This window comes from Schistocerca piceifrons, chromosome 1 (genome assembly GCF_021461385.2).
Source record: "Schistocerca piceifrons isolate TAMUIC-IGC-003096 chromosome 1, iqSchPice1.1, whole genome shotgun sequence".
Classification (NCBI taxonomy): Eukaryota; Metazoa; Arthropoda; class Insecta; order Orthoptera; family Acrididae; genus Schistocerca; species Schistocerca piceifrons.
In genome coordinates, this window is record NC_060138.1 from 517,192,544 (window position 1) to 517,213,909 (window position 21,366).

The window sequence follows — 21,366 nt, forward strand, 5'->3', positions numbered from 1 at the left end:
TAAGCCTATTTAGTAACAGGATTACGTACAAAAATATTTTCAGGTTCTGCAAAATCTGTTTTGTAGACATATTAGTGGTATAGGGGACTCTCAGTAGAGCAAACTCAGGATTGTGAGGGTTAGACGAAGTCTCCAGGCTCCATTGCACTTCATGCTACCGGAAGTACTCCGTGCCTTACACTGTAAGATGGCTTACGCAATACAGATGTAGATTATAACTTAAGGTTATTAAAACTATATGCTACAGTTAGCGTAATTAATAACAACAGTTGATAGATTCAACGCTCATGCTACTCACATTCATTCATCGTGATCTATAACCACAAAACTGGTAATTAATGAGTTATCACTTTTTGTTCAATTCATTCCTAACAGCAACTGACAAAAATAAGTTGTGATAAATGTAACTTACTAACAGTTAACAACCATGTGCCAGCTTTTATGGGCAATGCTATATCACTAAATAACCGAACCAAATATCACAATACACCTCAAGTTGTAATCTCTCAGTTGCCCACTTCTACTTTTTTAATACAGAGTGATAGGTTGTTGCCCATGTATGTTAAATACAAGTGTCGATTCAACAGAGCGTGTTGTTGTTGTTGTGGTCTTCAGTCTGGTTTGATGCAGCTCTCCATGCTACTCTATCCTGTGCAAGCTTCTTCATCTCCGAGTAACTACTACAACCTATATACTTCTGAATCGGCTTAATGTATTCATCTCTTTGTCGCCCTCTAAAATTTTTGCCTTCCAAGCTTCCCTTCAATAATAGATTGGTAATCCCTTGATGCCTTAGAACGTGTCCTACCTACCGATCCCTTCTTCTACCCAAGTTGTGCTACAAACTCCTGTCAATTCTATTCAGTACCTCCTCATTAGTTACGGGACCTACCCATCTAATCTTCAGCATTGTTCTGTAGCACCACATTTCGAAAGCTTCTATTCTTTTCTTGTCTAAACTTGTTATCATCCGTGTTTCACTTCCATACATGGCTACGCTCCTTTGCGATATGTAGTTAAATATTATGACAGTCAAGTGCGTTTAAAACTGGACCTGACTTTCCCCAGGAGATAAAAGACTGTTTTAGTTCAGGAGGAGCTGAACAGTTTACGAGTAAATCGTTCAAATGTTCCACAGTTTTCTGACCAAACTTCTGTATAGATCTTACTTCCAAACAGTCCTCCAAGAATTGCGATGACATGGATTTCTCGTTTGCGCAGATGGTGACGGTGCCGGCGACGATTGGGTGGGTCCTCTGCCCCGTGCTGTCCCGCGCCGTCACAAAGCCGGACACGGAGCACCAGGAAGCCCACCGGCAGCTGCCGTTGCCCGTCTGGCTCCCAGTCGACGTCTACGCATCTCCCACGTACGAGTTCCTGTACGTCGTCCAGTCCTTCTGCACCCTGGTCGCAGCTCAGTCCTGCCTCAGTGTAGACAGCTTCTTTGTTCATATGATGTTGATGGTGGCCGCCGAGTTGGAAGTTTTGAACTGCAACCTTTCTGCCATGGAACACACCAATTCGACGAGAACTGAGGGAGAGCGATTTTTTTCTGGACATGAACGAAATGGCGAACGATTGGCAGTACTTGACAGCGGCAAAGTGGTTGATCAACATACATTGCCAAAGAACACTGCACACGGGTGGCTTCATCGACAGTTGCTGAAGAACGTGCTTCACCATCAGGCAATCCTAAGGTTAGCATTGCAAATATCATGCACAACAGACTCTACAGACCTCCTCATTGTCTTTTCTTTTCATTTTCGCTTCTGATTCCACATGGTTCTGTGAGGCCCCAAACTAAGGCTATAAGCAGCTATCAGCTCCATTAGTTTAGGGGACTGTTTCTGAGAGTAAATACTATATAATTGTCTGCCATATCCTTTGTCACGGGGAACAAGTGCACCTCTATGCAAATTACAGACATAAAACCAACTGTAGAGAACTTACCGTCAAATAACAAACAACACACCGAAGCATAAGCAAGTATCCAATACCCGAATGAAGAAGTATTTGAAGAAAATAACTCTCAAATCTTTTGTGAAATAATTTGTCTAAAAGTAAAAACAAAACAGATGAGAGAAACATTTTAGACGCCTTTAAAGTCTGCTCGAGACGTTTTGCAATAAGTGAAGCGCATCACATATTTCTTCAGCATATTTTGTTTCTTAATTTTAGACTAATCATTACACAAAAAATTGCCGTTTCTTTGAACCTTTTTTATTTTCAAGTTAGAAAGGAAGAAATATAGTATAAGGTTAAATAACAACTACTTTGTTTTCGTTTTTTTACTTGTACTTGTTATTGAGCCTTAAATGTGCAACTTTTCTACCAAGAAGTAACGGAAGAATCCATAAATAAGACGTGAAGTATAGTATATTTAAATCTCGATTAGTATTATATTATTAATAAGAGTTCATATAGATCAACATTAAGCAAAGTTATTTGAAATTACATTGTAATTTGATATTACTTTTATATTTTCAACACAAAAGAAAGAATTCCACAACTTTAACACCAGTCTAACGTTTTATATGCAAAATTTCTAGGCCCATTCACATAACTAGGAGCAGCTGTTCATGAAATATTTAAGTTTTTCCTCAAATTTCTAATTTTTCAACTATCCTACCTAATTTCAAGCATTTAAATATTTTATTTTATTAATTTATTTATTTTTTGCAAAATCAAACGTCATACTGGTCAGTTTGATACCCCATTTTTCCGTTTTACACTCTTCGTTTGGCTATTAAAGTTCGGATGACAATTTTCTCTCAACTCGCTAGTTTGAAAAATTTTTGACTATTAACTTCACTGTTTTCAAGCAGTTAAAACTATTTTGCAAAGCTAGACTTCATTCTGGTTAATTTGATAAGCAAATTGTCCATTTGAGATTCCTCAGGTGTCTATGAAAATTCAATCAAATATCCATAGTGTAATTTCCCTTAATGAAGCAGATTACTTTCAAGCAAATAGTTTCTCACTTTGGTGGATTTGATGCTCCATTTGCCATTTTCCCTGTCATTTGGGTATGGAAATTCTGAAAATATCCGTTTCGTAATTTCTAGGAAGCCTTTAGTTCGCTCTGCTTCAACGTTTCATCAAAAATTACTACTAACTGAACTGAAAGCTGCAGAAGTAACATTATTCTCCACATGAGTATTTACGAATCGTCATTAAATACGCAAGCTTTAGGTGATAAATGACTGAACATAAATCAGGTAATTCTATACTGATAATAAAATGGTGTAACGGGTGTAGGAGGTTTAGGATTCGTAATGAATAGGAAGGTAGGGCGAAGAGGGAGTTCTTGTGAACAGTTCTGCGATAGGGGTGTTCTTGTCAAAATTGACTGCTAATCAATACCAACAAAGGTAGTTCACGTATACGTGCCGACGTCGCAAGCTGAAGATGAAGAGATAGAGAAAGCATATGAGGATACTGAAAGGGTAATACAATACGTAAAGGGAGATGAAACTCTAATAGCCATGGGGGACTGGAATTCAGTTGTAGAGGAAGGAGCAGAAGAAAAGATTACAGGAGATTTTGGGCTTGGGACAAGGAATGAGAGAGGAGAAAGATTAATTGATTCTGTAATAAACTTCATCTAGTAATGGCGAATACTCTGTTCAAGAATCACAAGAGGAGGAAATATACTTGGAAAGGGCCGGGGAATAAGGGAAGATCTCATTTATGTTACGTCATGGTTAGACAGAGATTCCGAAATCAGATACTGGATTGTAAGGTGTACCCAGAAGTAGATATAGTCTCAGATCACAATGTAGAAGTGATGAAGAGTAGGCTGAAGTTTAAGAGATTAGTCAGGACAAATCAATATGCAAGGAAGTGGGATACGGAACTACTAAAGGATGACGAGACATGCTTAAAGTTCTCTAAGGCTGTAGATACAGCAATAAGGAATAGCTCAGTAGCCAGTACATGTTAAGAGGAATGGACATCCCTAAAATGAGCAATCACAGAAGTTGGAAAGAAAAACATGGGTACAAAGAAGGTAACTGCGAAGAAACCATGGTGAACAGAAGAAATACTTCAATTGATCGATGAAAGGAGGCAGTACAAAAATGTTCCGGGAAACTCAGGAATACAAAAATACAAGTCGCTGAGGAATGAAATAAATAGGAAGTGCAAGGAAGCTAAGACGAAATAGCTGCATAAAAAATGTGAAGAAATCGAAAAAGAAATGATTGTCGGAAGGACTGACACAGCATACACGAAAGTCAAAAGCACCTTCGGTGACACTAAAAGCAAGAGTGGTAACATTAAGAGTGGAATAGGAACTCCACTGTTAAATGCAAATGAGAGAGCAGATAGGAGGAAACAGTACACCAAAGGCCTCTATGAGAGGGAAGAGTTGTTTGATGTAATAGAAGAAGAAACAGGATTCGATTTAGAAGAGGGAGGGGATTCAGTATTAGAATCAGAGTTTAAAAGTGCTTTGGAGGACTTAAGATCAAATAAGGTAGAAGGGACAGAAAACATTCCATCAAAATTTCTACTGTCAGTGATGGAAGTGGCAACAAAACGACTGTTCACGTCGGTGTGTAGAATGTATGAGTCTGGCGACATACCATCTGACTTTCGGAACAGCATCATCCACAAAATTCCGAAGAGGGCAAGAGCTGACAAATGCGAGAATTATGGCACAATCAGCTTAACAGCTCATGCATCCAAGTTGCTTGCAATAATACTATGGAGAAGAATGGAAAAGAAAATTGAGTATGCGCCAGATGACGATCATTCAGGCTTTAGGAAAGGTAAAGGCGCGAGAGAGGCAATTCTGACTTTGCGGTTAATAATGGAAGCAAGACTAAAGAAAAATCAAGACACGTTAATAGGATTTGTCGACCTGGAAAAAGCGTTCTACAATGTAAAATGGTGCAAGATGTTCGAAATTCTGAAAAATGTAGGGGTAAGCTACAGGGAGAGACGGGTCATATACAATATGTACAGCAGGCAAGAGGGAATAATAAGAGTGGACGACCAAGAACGAAGTGCTAGTATTAAAAATGGTGTAAGATAAGGATGTAGCCTTTCGCCTCTACTGTCCAATCTGTACATCGAGGAAGCAGTGATGGAAATAAAGGAAAAGTTCAGGAAAAGAATTAAAATTCAAGGTGAAAGGATATCAATGATACGATTCACTGATGACATTGCTATCCTGAGTGAAAGTGGAGAAGAACTACCTGACGTGCTGAATGAAATGAACAGTCTAAAGGATGGACTGAGAGTAAATCGAAGAAAGACGAAAATAATATATTTGATGACGAGAGAACTTCGTGACTTGCAACAAACTTAACTCATAGGTTCAAATCCTTACCAAACTTTTTCTCGCTGACAACCGCCGCAAAATTATGAAAGGAGAAAAATCTATCGCTTACTGTATTTTTGCTGTTCACGCAGTAAAAGGGTCGCATCATTCATGCCGTCTATTAAAACACATCTTATATACACCATGACCTTCAATAGAAGTGTTTTCTTCGTCAAAACCGGTTTTCGGGTTTTATAACCCATCACCAGTGGCATCCAACACTAACAACAGTATGTGCATTGATTTTTACAAAATGATAACAGTACATATATAGAAGTCATATAAGTCTACTTACATTATGCACTTCTATAGCGATGACATGCTTATCAGTTAATACGACAGGATCTGAAAATAAAATAGTACACAGTTTGTCATGTAGAGTAAACATGGAACTCGCAGGTCAAGGAGTCTACATTACCTAGCTTTTGTTATCTCCAAGATGATATTTATATTGTCTGTGACACGTATTCACATAATTATGAAAATTACAATTTTTGACAGTGGTATCTGAAGGCAGAATATACAAAAGACATGATACTGCAAAATAATGCAACATATCACTTCAAATGGGACAATTTTTCATTTCCAGGACATAAACTTAAAACCAAAATTATTCAGTTAAAACAGTGTTGAAATTTTGATGCCTATATATATCTTTTCTGTAACCCTTTTTGTTTATTAAGTACGTTGTCTGGCTGTTTTGCCGTATGTATGTACATATATCAATTTCTTCTAGAATACATAATAAACTTTGATTTAAGAGTAGGCATATATCATTCAACAGTAGGCCAATGACTTCCGTTACTTTTAACTGACAGTAAAACTGATATAAAGTGTTTCTACACTAACATACTTGAGAGTATGTGATCACTCTCAACGCTAGTAAACTGTACATAAGACATTCTCTAATATCAAAGGAATTACTTGAGCAGAATACAAAAAATAAGAGTGGTTCATAAAATTTTACTTTTACGGAGAAGAGTGCTTTACCTGCTGCAAAACACGCGGTATATTACAAAGCCGTAATTTTAATAATTGTAGGACCCCCAGAATTGCCCTCGTTCTCTCTAATTCGTAAGAAGTTTTATGATTCTTTGCAGTTTACCAATACTAGTTTTGTCAAAAAACAAGTTGATACATATCACATCTCTTCTTCAAGAGCAACTGACTCAGAACCAGCTCGCTAATAAACCATTTAGAAAACCTGCCCTTAAATAACCTTTTGATACATAGTGACAACTTTAGGTATTTTACATTGTTTTTTGTCTGGTACGTACATTTCACTTAACTGGGATTATTACAAGATGGTTTTATATTGGAACAATGTTTAGCAATCGGGTTTAAATGTTAAGAAATCGCAAAAGTCTTACAAAACACAAGTTTCTCGCCATGAGAATAGGTTTGGTTAAAAAATTTCATTTAACATTTACAAAGTAGGAAGGAGTATTTTATCTTACAAATCATACCACAGTGCAACCATTTGATCACAAACACTGGAAAATATCATAATTACTTAGTAAAATGAAAACCCGTATTATAACTGAAGCAACTCTTTGAGAGCGTCTTCATGAAATTTTATTTAAAATAACCTCATCTCAATACCTTTGGCATGTCAAGTTGCGGTGCAGTTTGTAGCTTTCCTCTGGTATAAACAGAGTGAGCAACTGAGAGCGTTCGCATTTCATAATAAACTTGTCTGCTAATTGGCCGGCCGTGTGGCCGTGCGGTTCTAGGCGCTTCATTCTGGAACCGTGTGACCGCTACGGTCGCAGGTTCGAATCCTGCCTCGGGCATGGATGTGTGTAATGTCCTTAGATTAGTTAGGTTTAAGTAGTTCTAAGTTCTAGGGGACTGATGACTGCAGATGTTAAGTCCCATAGTTCTCAGAGCCATTTGAACCATTTGTCAGCTAAATGTCTAATTTAGTAGTACATGCACACAGTCCATTAAGTTTTGCTACTGCTTTGAGTCCCACACTCGTGTTTAGAATGCCTCAGTGCCTGTTCCATTGTACCTGTCCTCTCTTTTCCGTCCTGGAATAATAAAACGATATGTGCAGTTAGGAATTCCAAGTTAATAACCGTAGCAGTTAGAGTAGGCTGTTACTGTGATACTATGGCCAACTGTAATAGATGCTTCGTGGGAAGCTAAGAGGTTTGTGTTTGCCTTTACCGAGCCTTTAGTATAGGTTGGCACAATGCGGTAGGCTGGTCACTTTCGTGGGAAGGTTAAACCCTGGTTCCTTTAGGGCAGCTCGCCACTGATCGCTGGTACCTTCGTAAGATCGGTTGCTCGTAAGAACCTCTCCTCAATAGTTTGTTTAAAATTTGAAGTTGTATAAATTTTCGGTCTAACTGAAGTCCTAACACTTTTCTCTTATACACTGATGTGACAAAAGTTATGAGGTACCTCGTAAAACCATGTCGGACCTCCTTTCGCCCGGCATAGTGCAGCAACTCGACGTGGCAGGGACTCAACAAGTCGTTGGAAGTCCCCAGCATAAATATTGACCCAAGCTGCCTCTATAGCTGTCCATAATTGTGAAAGTCTTGTCGGTGCAGGATTTTTAGCATGAACTGATCTCTCGATTATGTCCCATAAACGTCCGATAGGATTCATGTCTGGCGATCTGGCTGGCGAAACAGATTATCTCGAATTGTCCAGAATGTTCTCCTGACCAGTCGCTAACAATTGTGGTCAGGTGACCCGGCACATTTTATTCCATAAAAATTCCATAGTTTTTTGGCAACACGAAGTCCGTAAATGGCTGCAAATGGGCTCCAAGTAGCCGGACATAACCATTTCCAGTCAATGATCGGTTCAGTAGGGCCAGAGGACCCACTCCATTACATGTAAACACAGTCTACACCATTATGGACCTGCCACCAGCTTGCACAATGGCTTGTTGATAAATAGGATCCATGACTTCGTGGTGTCTCCACTCACTTGAGCCGTACCATAAGTTCTTATCAACCGAAATCGGAACTTATTCGACCAGGGCACGATTTCCCAGTCGTCTAGTGTCCAACCGATATGATTGCGAACTCGGGGCAAGGGCTGCACGTGATTTCGCTCAGTTATCAAAGGCTCTCGCGTCGGTCGTCTGTTGCCATAGCCAATTAACGCCAAATTTCGCCGCACTGTCCTAACATACTTTCGTCGTAGGTCTCACATTGATTTCTACGGTTATTTCAAGCAGTGTTGCTTGTCTATTAGCACTGACAACTCCCGCAAACACCACTGTTCTCGGCTTTAAGTGAATGCCGTCGGCCACTGCGTCATCCTTAGTGAGAGTTAATGCCTGAAATTTGGTGTTCTTGGCACGCTATTGACACTGTGGATCTCGGAATATTGAGTATTCAATTCCCATTCATCCAGCTCCAATTATTATTACGCGTTCAAAGTCTGTCAAATCCCGTCGGACGGACAAAATCACTTCGGGAACTTTTTCACATGAAACACCTGAGTGTGAATGACAGATCAGCCAATACGCTGCCCCTTTGTACGTTGTGTTCTAAATAATACCGCCATCTGTATACGTGCATATCGCTAGCCATGACTTTTGGCACCTCAGCCTAACTTTATAGTCAACTAGTTGCTGAGGTGACATTTATTTTAATATCACGAAAGTAAATGCATTGAAATTTATGGGATTTCCTAAGCCTTTGTTTGATTTCACTAGTCAACTGAACACATGGAGGTGAGATTTCAACCAGGTTCTGTTTTTCGAAGAGCGACATGCGTGTGCATAATACGTATCTCTGTGATTTTGCCACTGATTTTTCAATTCGTTTTATTCCGCGCCTCCCCTGTTCGGCACTTGTTTTGTTCATTACCATCGCGTTTTAGTTTAAGACCCATCAGCTCTCGCTTCTTCTTACGTTTCTGATAAATTCTATCCAGTTTCGATGCATTTATCCTGAAATTGCTACTTGTTCGTTACTTGCTTTGTTCACTAACATGACGTGTTAGTGTTCCGGTTTAAAAGCCCTTTTGTACTGTAACTTTCGACATCTTTTTCCTATACTGTGGATTTAAATTAAATGTCTTTTTCAGGTTATGTTTTGATCTTCGATTGTGTATTTTGATGGTAACTTTACATATTAATTCCACGTGCTAAAATCGAGGGAGCAGCAGCTCTTTGTTAGCGACGTGTGGTCATGGTGAATGATCTTTGCTATTTTTCATTTCTCCTCATAGTAAATCTCATAAATTGGTTCTGAGTGTTACGTGCGTGTATTTAACCCATCCTTTGATTATCCCCGTTTCATAAGCCACGATTTTAGTAGCGGATTCAGACCATGGTTTAAGATTTATCATGCATGGAACTTGGTATATATCAGCACCGATAAAATTTTGTGTGTTCACAAGCGCTTTAATTCAGATAACGTAGTCAATAAATGTTCATTTTACCCGTAATTATATACAAGTTTTGGATAAATGAAATTCATTCCACGCCCAAACCATCTCAGATCCAGGGCATGTCCCACAGCGCTTCCTTACGCAATAATTAAATACAGGTAACTGTTCATCATGAACTATGCTTATTTAAATTAGCCCATGGTTAAATAGTTTGGATCTTACATTCTTAAATACGCTATCTAGCCAGAGCACATTGTTCAGGGTGCAGCCGCAATCTTTAAATGAGCAAATTTTCGCAAAGAACGCCAACTAGCGTAGAGCAGCTATCACTATTTTTCTCTTTAGTATTACAATACTTTACAACCAGCGTAGCAGCCTTTTACACATATTGTAACATAGCTGTCTGTTCTGTTAATAGTTCCCTGTTTTAATACACAGATAATCTGACAACTCAGTTGTGCCATAAAACATGTCAGTTCCTTGTAAACCTTTATACTGTATATCAAATTTTACAGTCACGTTTACATCGTTCTTTGAAATTTTCGTACTGAGATATAAAAAAAGAAATATTTACTGACTTACAAAATATAGTGCCCAAAATAAATCACGTAACCATAACATATGTTTTAAAGTTAATTGTTTGAGAATGAGGTCATACAGTATATGTACTGCGTATTTATAATGTTAATATTGTACACAATTTTACGATTTTTTTTCAGCAAATACCTTAGAGTACATAGTGCAGTGCTTTTCGTTCAGTCGTTTTATTGCTTTCTTCTGTATAAAAGTAAACAGTAACTGTTTACTTGAAGGTCTGAACATTGATGTTTTCATATTTGCATGCGTATTTCACGAGCGTTAGTGTCTCCTGATCCTAGTAATGCACGGAAGTCCATAATTATAGATCTATATCTTTGACAACGGTTTGTTGCTTAATCCTTGACCACATTCAGAGTTCGAATATAACAAATTTCCTTGGTCAGAAAAGCTTCTCACGTGGTATACTACAAACCATGGATGGAGGGCAGCAGGCAGGTTCCATATTCGTAAACTTCCGGGAGGCGTTTGACATCATGCCGCTCTGAGACTGTTGACGAAGCTCCGAGCATGCTGATTAGGTTCTTGGATACGCTATGTGATCAAAAATATCCGGACACCTCCAAAAACAAACGTTTTTCATATTAGGTGCATTGTGCTACCACCTACCGCCTACTGCCATATCAGCGACATCAGTAATCGCTACACATCGTGAGAGACCAGAATGCTCCGCGGAACTCACGGTCTTGGTGGTCAGGTGATTGGGTGTCACTTGTGTCGTACGTCTATACGCGAGATTTCCACACTCCTAAACATCCCTAGGTCCATTGTTTCCGATGTGATAGTGGAGTGGAAATGGAAAGGGACACGTACAGTACAAAAGCGTATAGACCGACCTCGTCTGTTGACTGACAGATACCGCCGACAGATGGAGAAGGTCGTAATGTGTAATAGGCAGACATCTATCCAGAGCATCACACAAGAATTCCAAGCTGCATCAGAATCCACTGCAAGTACTATGGCAGTTAGGCGGGAGGTGAGAAAATTTGGATTTCATGACCGAGCGGATGCTCATAAGCCACACATCACGGCGGTAAATGCCAAACGACGCCTCACTTGGTGTAAGGAGCATAAACAGTGGACGACTGAACAGTGGAAAAACATTGTGTGGAGTGACGAATCACGGTACACCATGTGGCGATCCGATGACAGGCTGTGGGTATGGCGAATACCCGGTGAACGTCATCTGCCAGCGTGTGTAGTGTTAACAGTAAATATCGGAAGCGGTTGTGTTATGGTGTGGTCGTGTTTCTCATGCAGGGGGCTTGCACCCCATGTTGTTTTGCATGGCGCTATCACAGCAGAGGCCTACATTGATGTTTTAAGCACCTACTTGCTTCCCAATATTGAAGAGCAATTCGGGGATGGCGACTGCATGTTTCAACACGATCGAGCACCTGTTCACAATGCACGGCCTGTGGCGGAGTGGTTACACGACAATAACATCCCTGTAATGGACTGTCCTGCAGAGTCCTGACCTGAATCCTATAGAACACCTTTGGGATGTTTTGCGACGCCGAATTCGTGCCAGGCCTCACCGATCGACATCGGTACCTCTCCTCAGTGCAACACCTGATTGAACGCATGAATACAGAGTGTCATCAAGGATAAGGGTGGGCCAACACCATGTTGAATCCCAGCATTGCCGATATAGGGCACCACGAACTTGTAAATCATTTTCAGCCAGGTGTCCGGATATTTTTGGTCACATAGTGCATGTGAATGGCTCGAAGATTTTGTAAGAGATAGAACCTAGTAGGTTGTCCTCGACCGTGAATGTTCATCAGAGGTAAGGGTATCGTCAGGAGTGCCCTGGGAAGTGTGATAAGACCAGTCTTATTCTCTACATACATGAATAAACTGACAGAGTGAGCAGTAATTTACGGCTGTTCTCTGATAACACTGGGCTGTACGGGAAGGTGTCGTCGTTGAATGACTGTAGGAGGATATTAGAAGACTTAGGCACAATTTCTAATGGGTGTGATGAATAGCAGCGAGCTCTGAATGTTGAAAAAAGATGTAAGTAAATGCGTACGAATAGGAAAACCAATGCTGTAACGTTGTAATACAGCATTAATAGTGTGCGAGAATTCTTTGAAAGTGTTCTTCATCTGTGAAGGAGACGGCGTGTAGAAAGGTAGTGCGATCCATTTCTGAGTATTACTTGAGTGTTTGGGTTGTTCGCCAGGTCTGATTCAGAAAGATATCGATGCAGTTCAGAGGCGAGCGGCTAGATTTGTTACCGGTAGGTAAGATCAGCAAGCAAGTATTACGGAGATACTTCGTGAACTCAAATATTGTGCCAGATACATTTGGGAAGTGGGGAAAGACTGGGTAAAAGAAATTCATACACATCACCGAGAGTTAGTTCTAGCATCATAAGCAAAACGCGGAGAAAGGGGAGAATATCTTCCTGCCTCAGGATGTTAGTCTAAGGCATACAGGAGCGAAATAAGTAGCGTGAAAAGCTGCTGATGTTTTGAAGTGAATACAGAATCACGAGATCGTATAAAACGTACCATTTGTAACATTTTATTATTTTTGAATGACAACAGCTTAAACGATATTTCATCCTAAAAAACGTTCTGTCTGTATGTTTTTTGTTGCTACCACCGTCAGTACAACAAACAATTTTCCTGAGTTATCACAATAATTATATTTAGAAAGGACTCTGAAGGCGCTTCAGGCTTTTTTTCACAACATAAGAAAAGTGTAAATATGCGAATCCAGTATTCAATTTTTTACCCACTTAGCTAATAATATCTCAAAATGTTTATTCCTTTACTAATCTCATAGCTTGGCCAGGATCGTGTTATAGGTGGCCGACAGAATTCCTATTCTTAAGAGTTCATTCGCACAGCGTAATTGTTTAAATACGGTACCGAAAAGTATCCCACGTGTCGAAAATTGAGTAACGTCGTCAGGAAAAGTGGTGGTGTTACATATCCGCACACCATTAAAAAGTTCTTACCATAAATAAAACCAAATTAAGAACACAGTGATGCGTTTTCAGAACACATTGTTACCAGCTCCATCTTTGTGCAATGAACAGTTTATAAATTTGCGCGCGTTTAGTGAAATATGTTACGACCGCGTTGCGAGCGGCATCTGGAACTCCTCTCCACGACTCCACGTGTTCCCGTTTCAATAGAGTATACTTTCTCTGGCGCGAACAGAGGGATAACGAGAGTCCTGCTTCGCATGTGCGAGCTGCACGTGGGATAGGAAAGGGGTAGAAATGATGCTGTTGGAGAATCTACCCCTCGCCAAAAACTGAGACGTATGTGGATGCATGTACTGGTACAGATTTGTGGACCATGTAAGATACACGATCTGCCAAAGGAAATAACTACTTTAAAATGGCCATAAATATAATCGATCTGGGCTTAAGAATAACGAAATGGAACAACAAACAAAATTTTGATAGCAGACGGACTGTAAGAAATGTAATAATAAAAAATAAAATCTAGCTTCAAAACTAGGAAGAATAAATATAAACAGTGCCACACAGTTCTATTGGTAGCCGGCCGGAGTGGCCGAGCGGTTAAAGGCGCTACAGTCTGGAACCGCACTACCGCTACGGTCGCAGGTTCGAATCCTGCCTCGGGCATGGATGTGTGTGATGTCCTTAGGTTAGTTAGGTTTAAGTAGTTCTAAGTTCTAGGGGACTGATGACCACAGCAGTTGAGTCCCATAGTGCTCCGAGCCATTTGAACCTGTTTTTTTCTATTGGTAACGGAAATAACAGTCATGTGGTACAGAGACACTGTCGTATTCTACACTGAATTTGCAGATGATTGAGCTCCAGATTTAACCATAATGTACAACACATCCCTTGAGCGAAAGATTGTGAGCAGTGATTGGGAAGGAAAACCACAGGCCGCAGCTGCATGCAACAAGGGTAACAGAAGTGACCCGCACAGCTGATGTCCGTTCTCATTGACTTCCAATTGTGACAGAATGTCAGAACATATTCTGAGCTCAAACATGATGAAGTTTCTCGAACAGAATATCGAGTTCCATGACAACCAGCGTGGATTCCGAAACAATTGCTTTTCTCATGTGACATCCTGCAAGCCATGAGGAAAAACAGGTAGCTACAGTATTTTCTGACATCTGAAAACATTTAACTGGATGCCACGCCAACTTTGAATAATAAAAGTACGATTATATGGTACATCCAACAACGGGTGGACAGTCATCGACAGTAGTAGAAGCAACTTCAAGCATGCCCCAGGGACATTTATTGTTCGTGCTGTATATTATTGACATAACTGACAAGATTACTATCAGCCTGTATGTTATGTGTTTATTAACAATGAAGTACTGCTCCCAAAAGAGCTGCAGAAATTTTTAGTAAGTGAAGCCAGGACTGGTAGTTAGCCTTAACTGTACAGCAATGTAAAACTGTGTACTTAATAAAACGAAAAAAATGTAACATCCTATGAATACATTATCAGTGATTCACAATTGGAATTAGTGAACTCGAACAATTAGAAGGGCCAGTAAAATAAAAACGAGACAGATGGAAAAACGCAATTAAATTGTTTATTTCAAAAGCAGTCTCCATAACTGTTAATAGGTTTATCCCATTGTGAGACAAGAAGACCGACCCACATGTTGGCACTGGTTGTTCCACTATGAGGCAGAAGTTTCGCTGGGAAGCCCTTACACATCCTACGTACAGTCCCGATAGGTCCCCGTGCGATTTCCATATTTCTGGAGCCCTGAAGAAAGACATTTGCGCCCATAGATTTGCTTCGGAGACGGAGGTGCACGCCTGGGTAAGATCACGGTTCCATAGGCAACAGAAAACATTTTTCCATGAGGGCAGCGACCGCCTTGTCTTCCAATGAGATAAATGTATTAACAGTTATGGCTATTACTTTTGAAATAACGAATAGGTTACTCACTCTTTAGGGTTCCGTATCTCAGTCGGTATGAACGTAACCCTCATAGAATGACTCTGCTGTCTGTCTGTCTGTCTGTCCCTCTGTCTGTCTGTCCCTCTGTTAACACCCCTTTTTTTCGGGACAGGTCTATCGTCTTTTGGCAGTATGAAAACTTTAAGGTTTTAAGGCAATTCATTCAAAAGATACGGCTATTTGTGTCACATACATTGATACTCGGAAGTTCACTCCTCATAACCTATAGGGTGCTCCCGTTTGGTCTAGAATCATAAAATTTAGCAGGAAGCATGACTTAAAAGTTCACGTAAAGGAAAAAACAGAAGACTTAATTTACAACTACAGCACAAAAATTAAATCGTGTCCTTTTTTTCAGTCAGTCGTCTGACTGGTTTGATGGGGCCCCCACAAATTCCTCTTCTGTGCCAACCTCTTCATCTCAGAGTACCGCTTGCAACCTATGTCCTTATGTCCTCAATTATTTGCTGGATGTATTCCAGTCCCTGTCTTCCTCTACATTTTTTACCCTCTGCGGCTCCCTCGTCTCTCTAGTACAGCGGAAGTTATTCGCTAATGTTTTAACAGTTGTCCTATCATCGTGTCCCCCCTTCTTGTCAGTGTTTTCCATCTATTCCTCTCCTCTACTATTCTGCGCAGAATCTCCTCATTCCTTACCGTGTCAGTCCACCTGATTTTCAACATTCTTCTGTAGCACCACATCTCAAATGTTTCGATTCTCTTCTGTTCCGGTTTTCCCACAGTCCACTTTCACTAACATACAATGCTGAACTCAAAACGTAGATTGTCGGATATTTATTCCTTAAATGAAGATCTATGTTCCATACTTCTCTTGGCCAGTAATGCCTTTTTTGCCAGTGCACGTCTGATTTCTTATGTTCTCATTGCTCCCTCCGTCATAAGTTAGTTTGCTGCGCAGGTAGTAGAATCCCTTAACTTCATCTACGTTGTGAACATCAATCCTCATGTTAAGTTTCTAGCTGCTCTCATTTCTGTTACTTCTTATTACTTTCGTCTTTCTTCGATTTACTCTCAATCCATATTCTGTACTGCGTAGATTGTTCATTCCAGTCTGCAGATCCTGCAATTCTTCTTCACTTTCAGTGAGGATAACAATGTCATCAGCGAATCTTAACATTGATATCCTTTCGTCTTGAATTTTAATTCCACTGTTGAACCATTTCTTTATTTCCATCATTGATTCTTCGATGTATAGATTGAAAAGTAGCGCAAAAGGCTACATCCCTGTCTTACACCCTTTTTAATCCAAGCACTTCTAGTTCTACTATTCCCTCTTGGCTCCTGTTCATGTTTATATTACCCGTCTCTCCCTATAGTTTACCACTTTTTTCTTCATAATTTGAACATCTTGTACCATTTGACACTATCGAACGCTTTTTCCAGCTCGAAAAAATTCTATGAACGTGTCTTGATTATTCTTTAATCTTTCTTCCATATCAGCCGCAACGGCTACCTCTCTGGTGCCCTTAGCTTCCCTAAAGCCAAACTGACCCTCATGCATCACATCCTCAGTTTTCATATTTCAGGTCTCAAGTAGAAATGTATGTCCAATGGTTGAGGTTTACGGCATTTTGCGGTGTAATTAATTTAAGCTTCTAAGTTAATGGGGTCAAAAGATACGGGTATAACACCTTTTGTTGTTTGTTGTTGTGGTCTTCAGTCCAGAGACTGGTTTGATGCAGCTGTCCATGCTACTCTATCCTGTGCAAGCTTCTTCATCTCCCAGCACCTACTGCAACCTACATCCTTCTGAATCTGCTTAGTGTATTCATCTCTTGGTCTTCCTCTACGATTTTTACCCTCCACGCTGCCCTCTAATACCAACCCTCCAATACCAATCTCGTGATCCGTTGATGCCTCAGAACATATCCTACTCAACTGATCACTTCTTCGAGTGTGTGCCACAAATTCCTCTTCTCCCCAATTCAATTTTGTACCTCCTCATTAGTTACGTGATCTACCCATTTAATCTTCAGCATTCTTCTGTAGCACCACATTTCTAAAGCTTCTGTTCTCTTCTTGTCTAAACTTTTTATCGTACGTGTTTCGCATCCGTACAAGGCTACACTCCGTACAAATACTTTTAGATAAGATTTCCTGACACTTAAATCTATACTCTGTGTTAATAAATTTCTCTTCTTCAGAAAGGCTTTTCTTGCCATTGCCAGTCTACATTTTATATCCTCTCTACTTCGACCATCATCAGTTATTTTGCTCCTCACACAGCAAAACTCATCTACTATTTTGACTGTCTCATTTCCTAATCTAATTCCCTCAGTATCACCTCATTTAATTAGATTATTTTCCATTATACTTGTTTTGCTTTTGTTGATGTTCGTCTTATATCCTCCTTTGAAGACACAGTCCATTCCGTTCAACTGCCCTTCCAGGTCCTTTGCTGTGTCTGACAGAATTACACTGTCATCCGCAAACCTCAAACTTTTTATTTCTTCTCCATGGATTTTAAATCCTACTCCGAATTTTTCTTTTGTTTCCTTTACTGCTTGCCAGTATATAGATTGAATAACATCGGGGGTAGGCTACAATCCTGTCTCACTTCCTTCCCAACCACTGCTTCCATTTCATGCCCCTCGACATTTCGATACTCGTGAATTCATTCATCAAATCCTGTAGATGAACTACCTACACAGAAGCAAGATTTGGTGGTGTAGCGGTACAACTAGTGCCTGAAAACCGACAGGTTACGGATACGTTCGTTGTATGTCGCACACTGATTTCCGTTATTATTTCACGATGTGTTGCTTGTCTATTAGCGAAGACAGCCGTACACAAACGTCGCTCCTCTCGCTTGTTACGTGAAGGCTGCCAGCCACTACGTTGCCCGTGGCGAGAGGCAGTGCATGAAATTTGGTATTCTCGTCACACTCTGAACACTGTAGATCTAGTATTATTCAATTCGCTAATGATTTCCGAAATGGAATGTCCCATGGGTCTAGCTCCAACTACCATTCCGCGTTCAAAGTCTGTTAATTCCCGTAGGGCGGCCCTAATCACGTCAGAAACATTTAGATATAAATCGCCTGAGTAAAATTGAAAGCTCTGCCAATGCACTGCCCCTTTATACCCTATGTGTGCGATACTATCGCCATCTGTATGTGTGAATATAGCTATCCCACGACTTTTGTCATCTCTAAATACAAGGTATACAGAACATCAAATACAATCCAGTCACTCTACTTACAGCAACATAAGAACCTGACAGTAGCAGATAGGTACAGACTTATTTATGTGGGTGACTGGCATAAATTTCAAAATAAAAGACAAGGAATACGTAATAAAATGGAAATTTGCGTTGTGGTGGAAAAGGAGAAATTCGTTTTCGTTTCTGTGGCGACGAACAGGATGAAGTCGTTTCTTCAGTTTCCTGAGGGTACTATAATACACTCCAGAGTTGCTCGTTGCTCTATGAGAGATGACAACAAACAGAACCCGCTTCAGAGCCCCAGAAAACCTTCGCCATTACTTATTGTGCGTCTTTCAACTTTTTCTATGTGAGTACCCCAACTGGTGGCTGAGTGTGCCAGCGCTATCATCGGAAACGCCAGTGATCCGTCGACATCTCGAATGAGAGTGTAACAGTGCAGGTGTCACAGCCATGTGCGGACGGCCAGCTTTGTGCGAGCTTGTTGTGATTATAAAAGACGCCTCGTCAAATGTCTCTTCGTGCTTCTGTTCACTGCCAAGTTTCCGGAGACGTTCTGGAAGCTGCTATGAATGTCTGTGGTGCTATGATTTTTCGCAATAAGAAATACCCGACTCAGAGCAGAGTGAAAACACTATGCTATTCAGATTTTCTGCCCCACACACCTTGTTTTAGAATCCAGACGCTGAAAGAAATCTACATACTGGAACATGCATAAAATCAACATAGCGAAGAATCTGTAAAAATGGGCACAGGCATAAATATGGAAGTGCGGTCACTCCTCCCTAAAGGGGTGTGAGGGATGCTGCAGCCTGGTGCCCTGGAATGTAACTGGAGCTGCTTATTGATACAATGCAGCAGCGAGCAGCTGCAACCTTTCTGGTAGTTAGGATGCAACATTGGTTGTAGTGTTTGTTCTGGACTAAAGACCTTTGGCGGGTATGTCAAATACTTTCCTTTTTTTTGTACTTGTGTTTAGTTTAAAGCAATTTCTCAGTGACATCCGGAAAACGAAATCCAAAGCTATTTATATAGATACGTTTTAACTCACCCATGTCTGTAGACTGCATTCGATAGTAGCCATCTTACTTCGGTAGTGTTAGTTTAAATATGGGCCCCAATGTAAAGATCACAATATTCCCAAGGGCCCTCAAACCCAGATTCTCCGTTCGCCATATCTTCTGTCCCCAGTATTAAGAATAGAATCACCACCCGGGAACGCCACGCATCAAGTGCTAGTCTCGGGAACGTGGTACAAGTGTCACTTGACAAAGTCGTTTGATAGAAGGGCTTCAAAGAAGAGGCCGTTGAATTTTACCGGGGTTGGAAACCGGCTAGAGAACGGCGTTGGAAGGCCAAACGCCTCCAGAAAAAGAAAATTCAATCCATGAAATGAACAGATTCTTCATTAGACTCGTGCGATCCTCACCTAGTGGACAGGGATGAATTACCTGGAAATCATAATCGATGAGGATACATCTGACACGAACTATTCAACCCGCATCTTCCGTGATGAAAAATTCTCTCACTCACACTGCGCCGGAACTAAAAGAGTGATTTACATTTGCAATTTCTGTAAATGTTTCTTGATTTGATGTTCATTTAAAATGTTTGTACCCAGGTAGTATCACGTTATCCTGTTTTATTAAGACACATTAAAAGATTTTTTGTGACGGTTTTGGGAAGGGTCCATATTTCCTCCCCATTTTAAAGACATTATTCGACCTTTCCTCCCCCCTATGAACCATGGACCTTGCCGTTGGTGGGGAGGCTTGCGTGCCTCAGCGATACAGATAGCCGTAGCGTAGGTACAACCACAACGGAGGGGTATCTGTTGAGAGGCCAGACAAACGTGTGGTTCCTGAAGAGGGGCAGCAGCCTTTTCAGTAGTTGCAAGCCCAACAGTCTGGATGATTGACTGATATGGCCTTGTAACAATAACCAAAACGGCGTTGCTGTGCTGGTACTGCGAACGGCTGAAAGCAAGGGCAAACTACGGCCGTAATTTTTCCCGAGGGCATGCAGCTTTACTGTAAGATCAAATGATGATGGCGACCTCTTCGGTAAAATATTCCGGAGGTAAAATAGTCCCCCATTCGGATCTCCGGGTGGGGACTACTCAAGAGGATGTCGTTATCAGGAGAAAGAAAACTGGCGTTCTACGGATCGGAGCGTGGAATGTCAGATCCCTTAATCGGGCAGGTAGGTTAGAAAATTTAAAAAGGGAAATGGATAGGTTAAAGTTAGATATAGTGGGAATTAGTGAAGTTCGGTGGCAAGAGGAACAAGACTTCTGGTCAGGTGACTACAGGGTTATAAACACAAAGTCAAATAGGGGTAATGCAGGAGTAGGTTTAATAATGAATAGGAAAATAGGAATGCGGGTAAGCTACTACAAACAGCATAGTGAACGCATTATTGTGGCCAAGATAGATACGAATCCCACACCTACTACAGTAGTGCAAGTTTATATGCCAACTAGCTCTGCAGATGACGAAGAAATTGAAGAAATGTATGATGAAATAAAAGAAATTATTCAGATAGTGAAGGGAGACGAAAATTTAATAGTTATGGGTGACTGGAATTCGAGTGTAGGAAAAGGGAGAGAAGGAAACGTAGTAGGTGAATATTGATTGGGGCTAAGAAATGAAAGAGGAAGCCGCCTGGTAGAATTTTGCACAGAGCACAACTTAATCATAGCTAACACTTGGTTTAAGATTCATGATAGAAGGTTGTATACATGGAAGAACTCTGGAGATACTAAAAGGTATCTATTGGTTATGACCTGTAGATTAAAACTGAAGAAACTGCAAAAAGGTGGGAATTTAAGGAGATGGGACCTGGATAAACTGAAAGAACCAGAGGTTGTACAGAGTTTCAGGGAGAGCATAAGAGAACAATCGACAGGAATGGGGGAAAGAAATATAGTAGAAGAATAATGGGTAGCCTTGAGGGATGAAGTAGTGAAGGCA

The 21,366-nt window shown here is 40.5% G+C and overlaps 1 protein-coding gene across 1 annotated transcript in view; it reads left to right on the forward strand.

Annotated features, from left to right (window-relative positions):
* The window catches only part of LOC124744309, an 84,579-nt gene that overhangs the window by 42,431 nt on the left and 20,782 nt on the right, over positions 1 to 21,366 (forward strand). Inside the window, exon 3 of the mRNA XM_047248928.1 lies at positions 1,222 to 1,697. Within this exon, the coding sequence (XP_047104884.1) occupies positions 1,222 to 1,697 (476 nt within the window). The remainder of the gene's footprint in view (positions 1 to 1,221; positions 1,698 to 21,366) is intronic.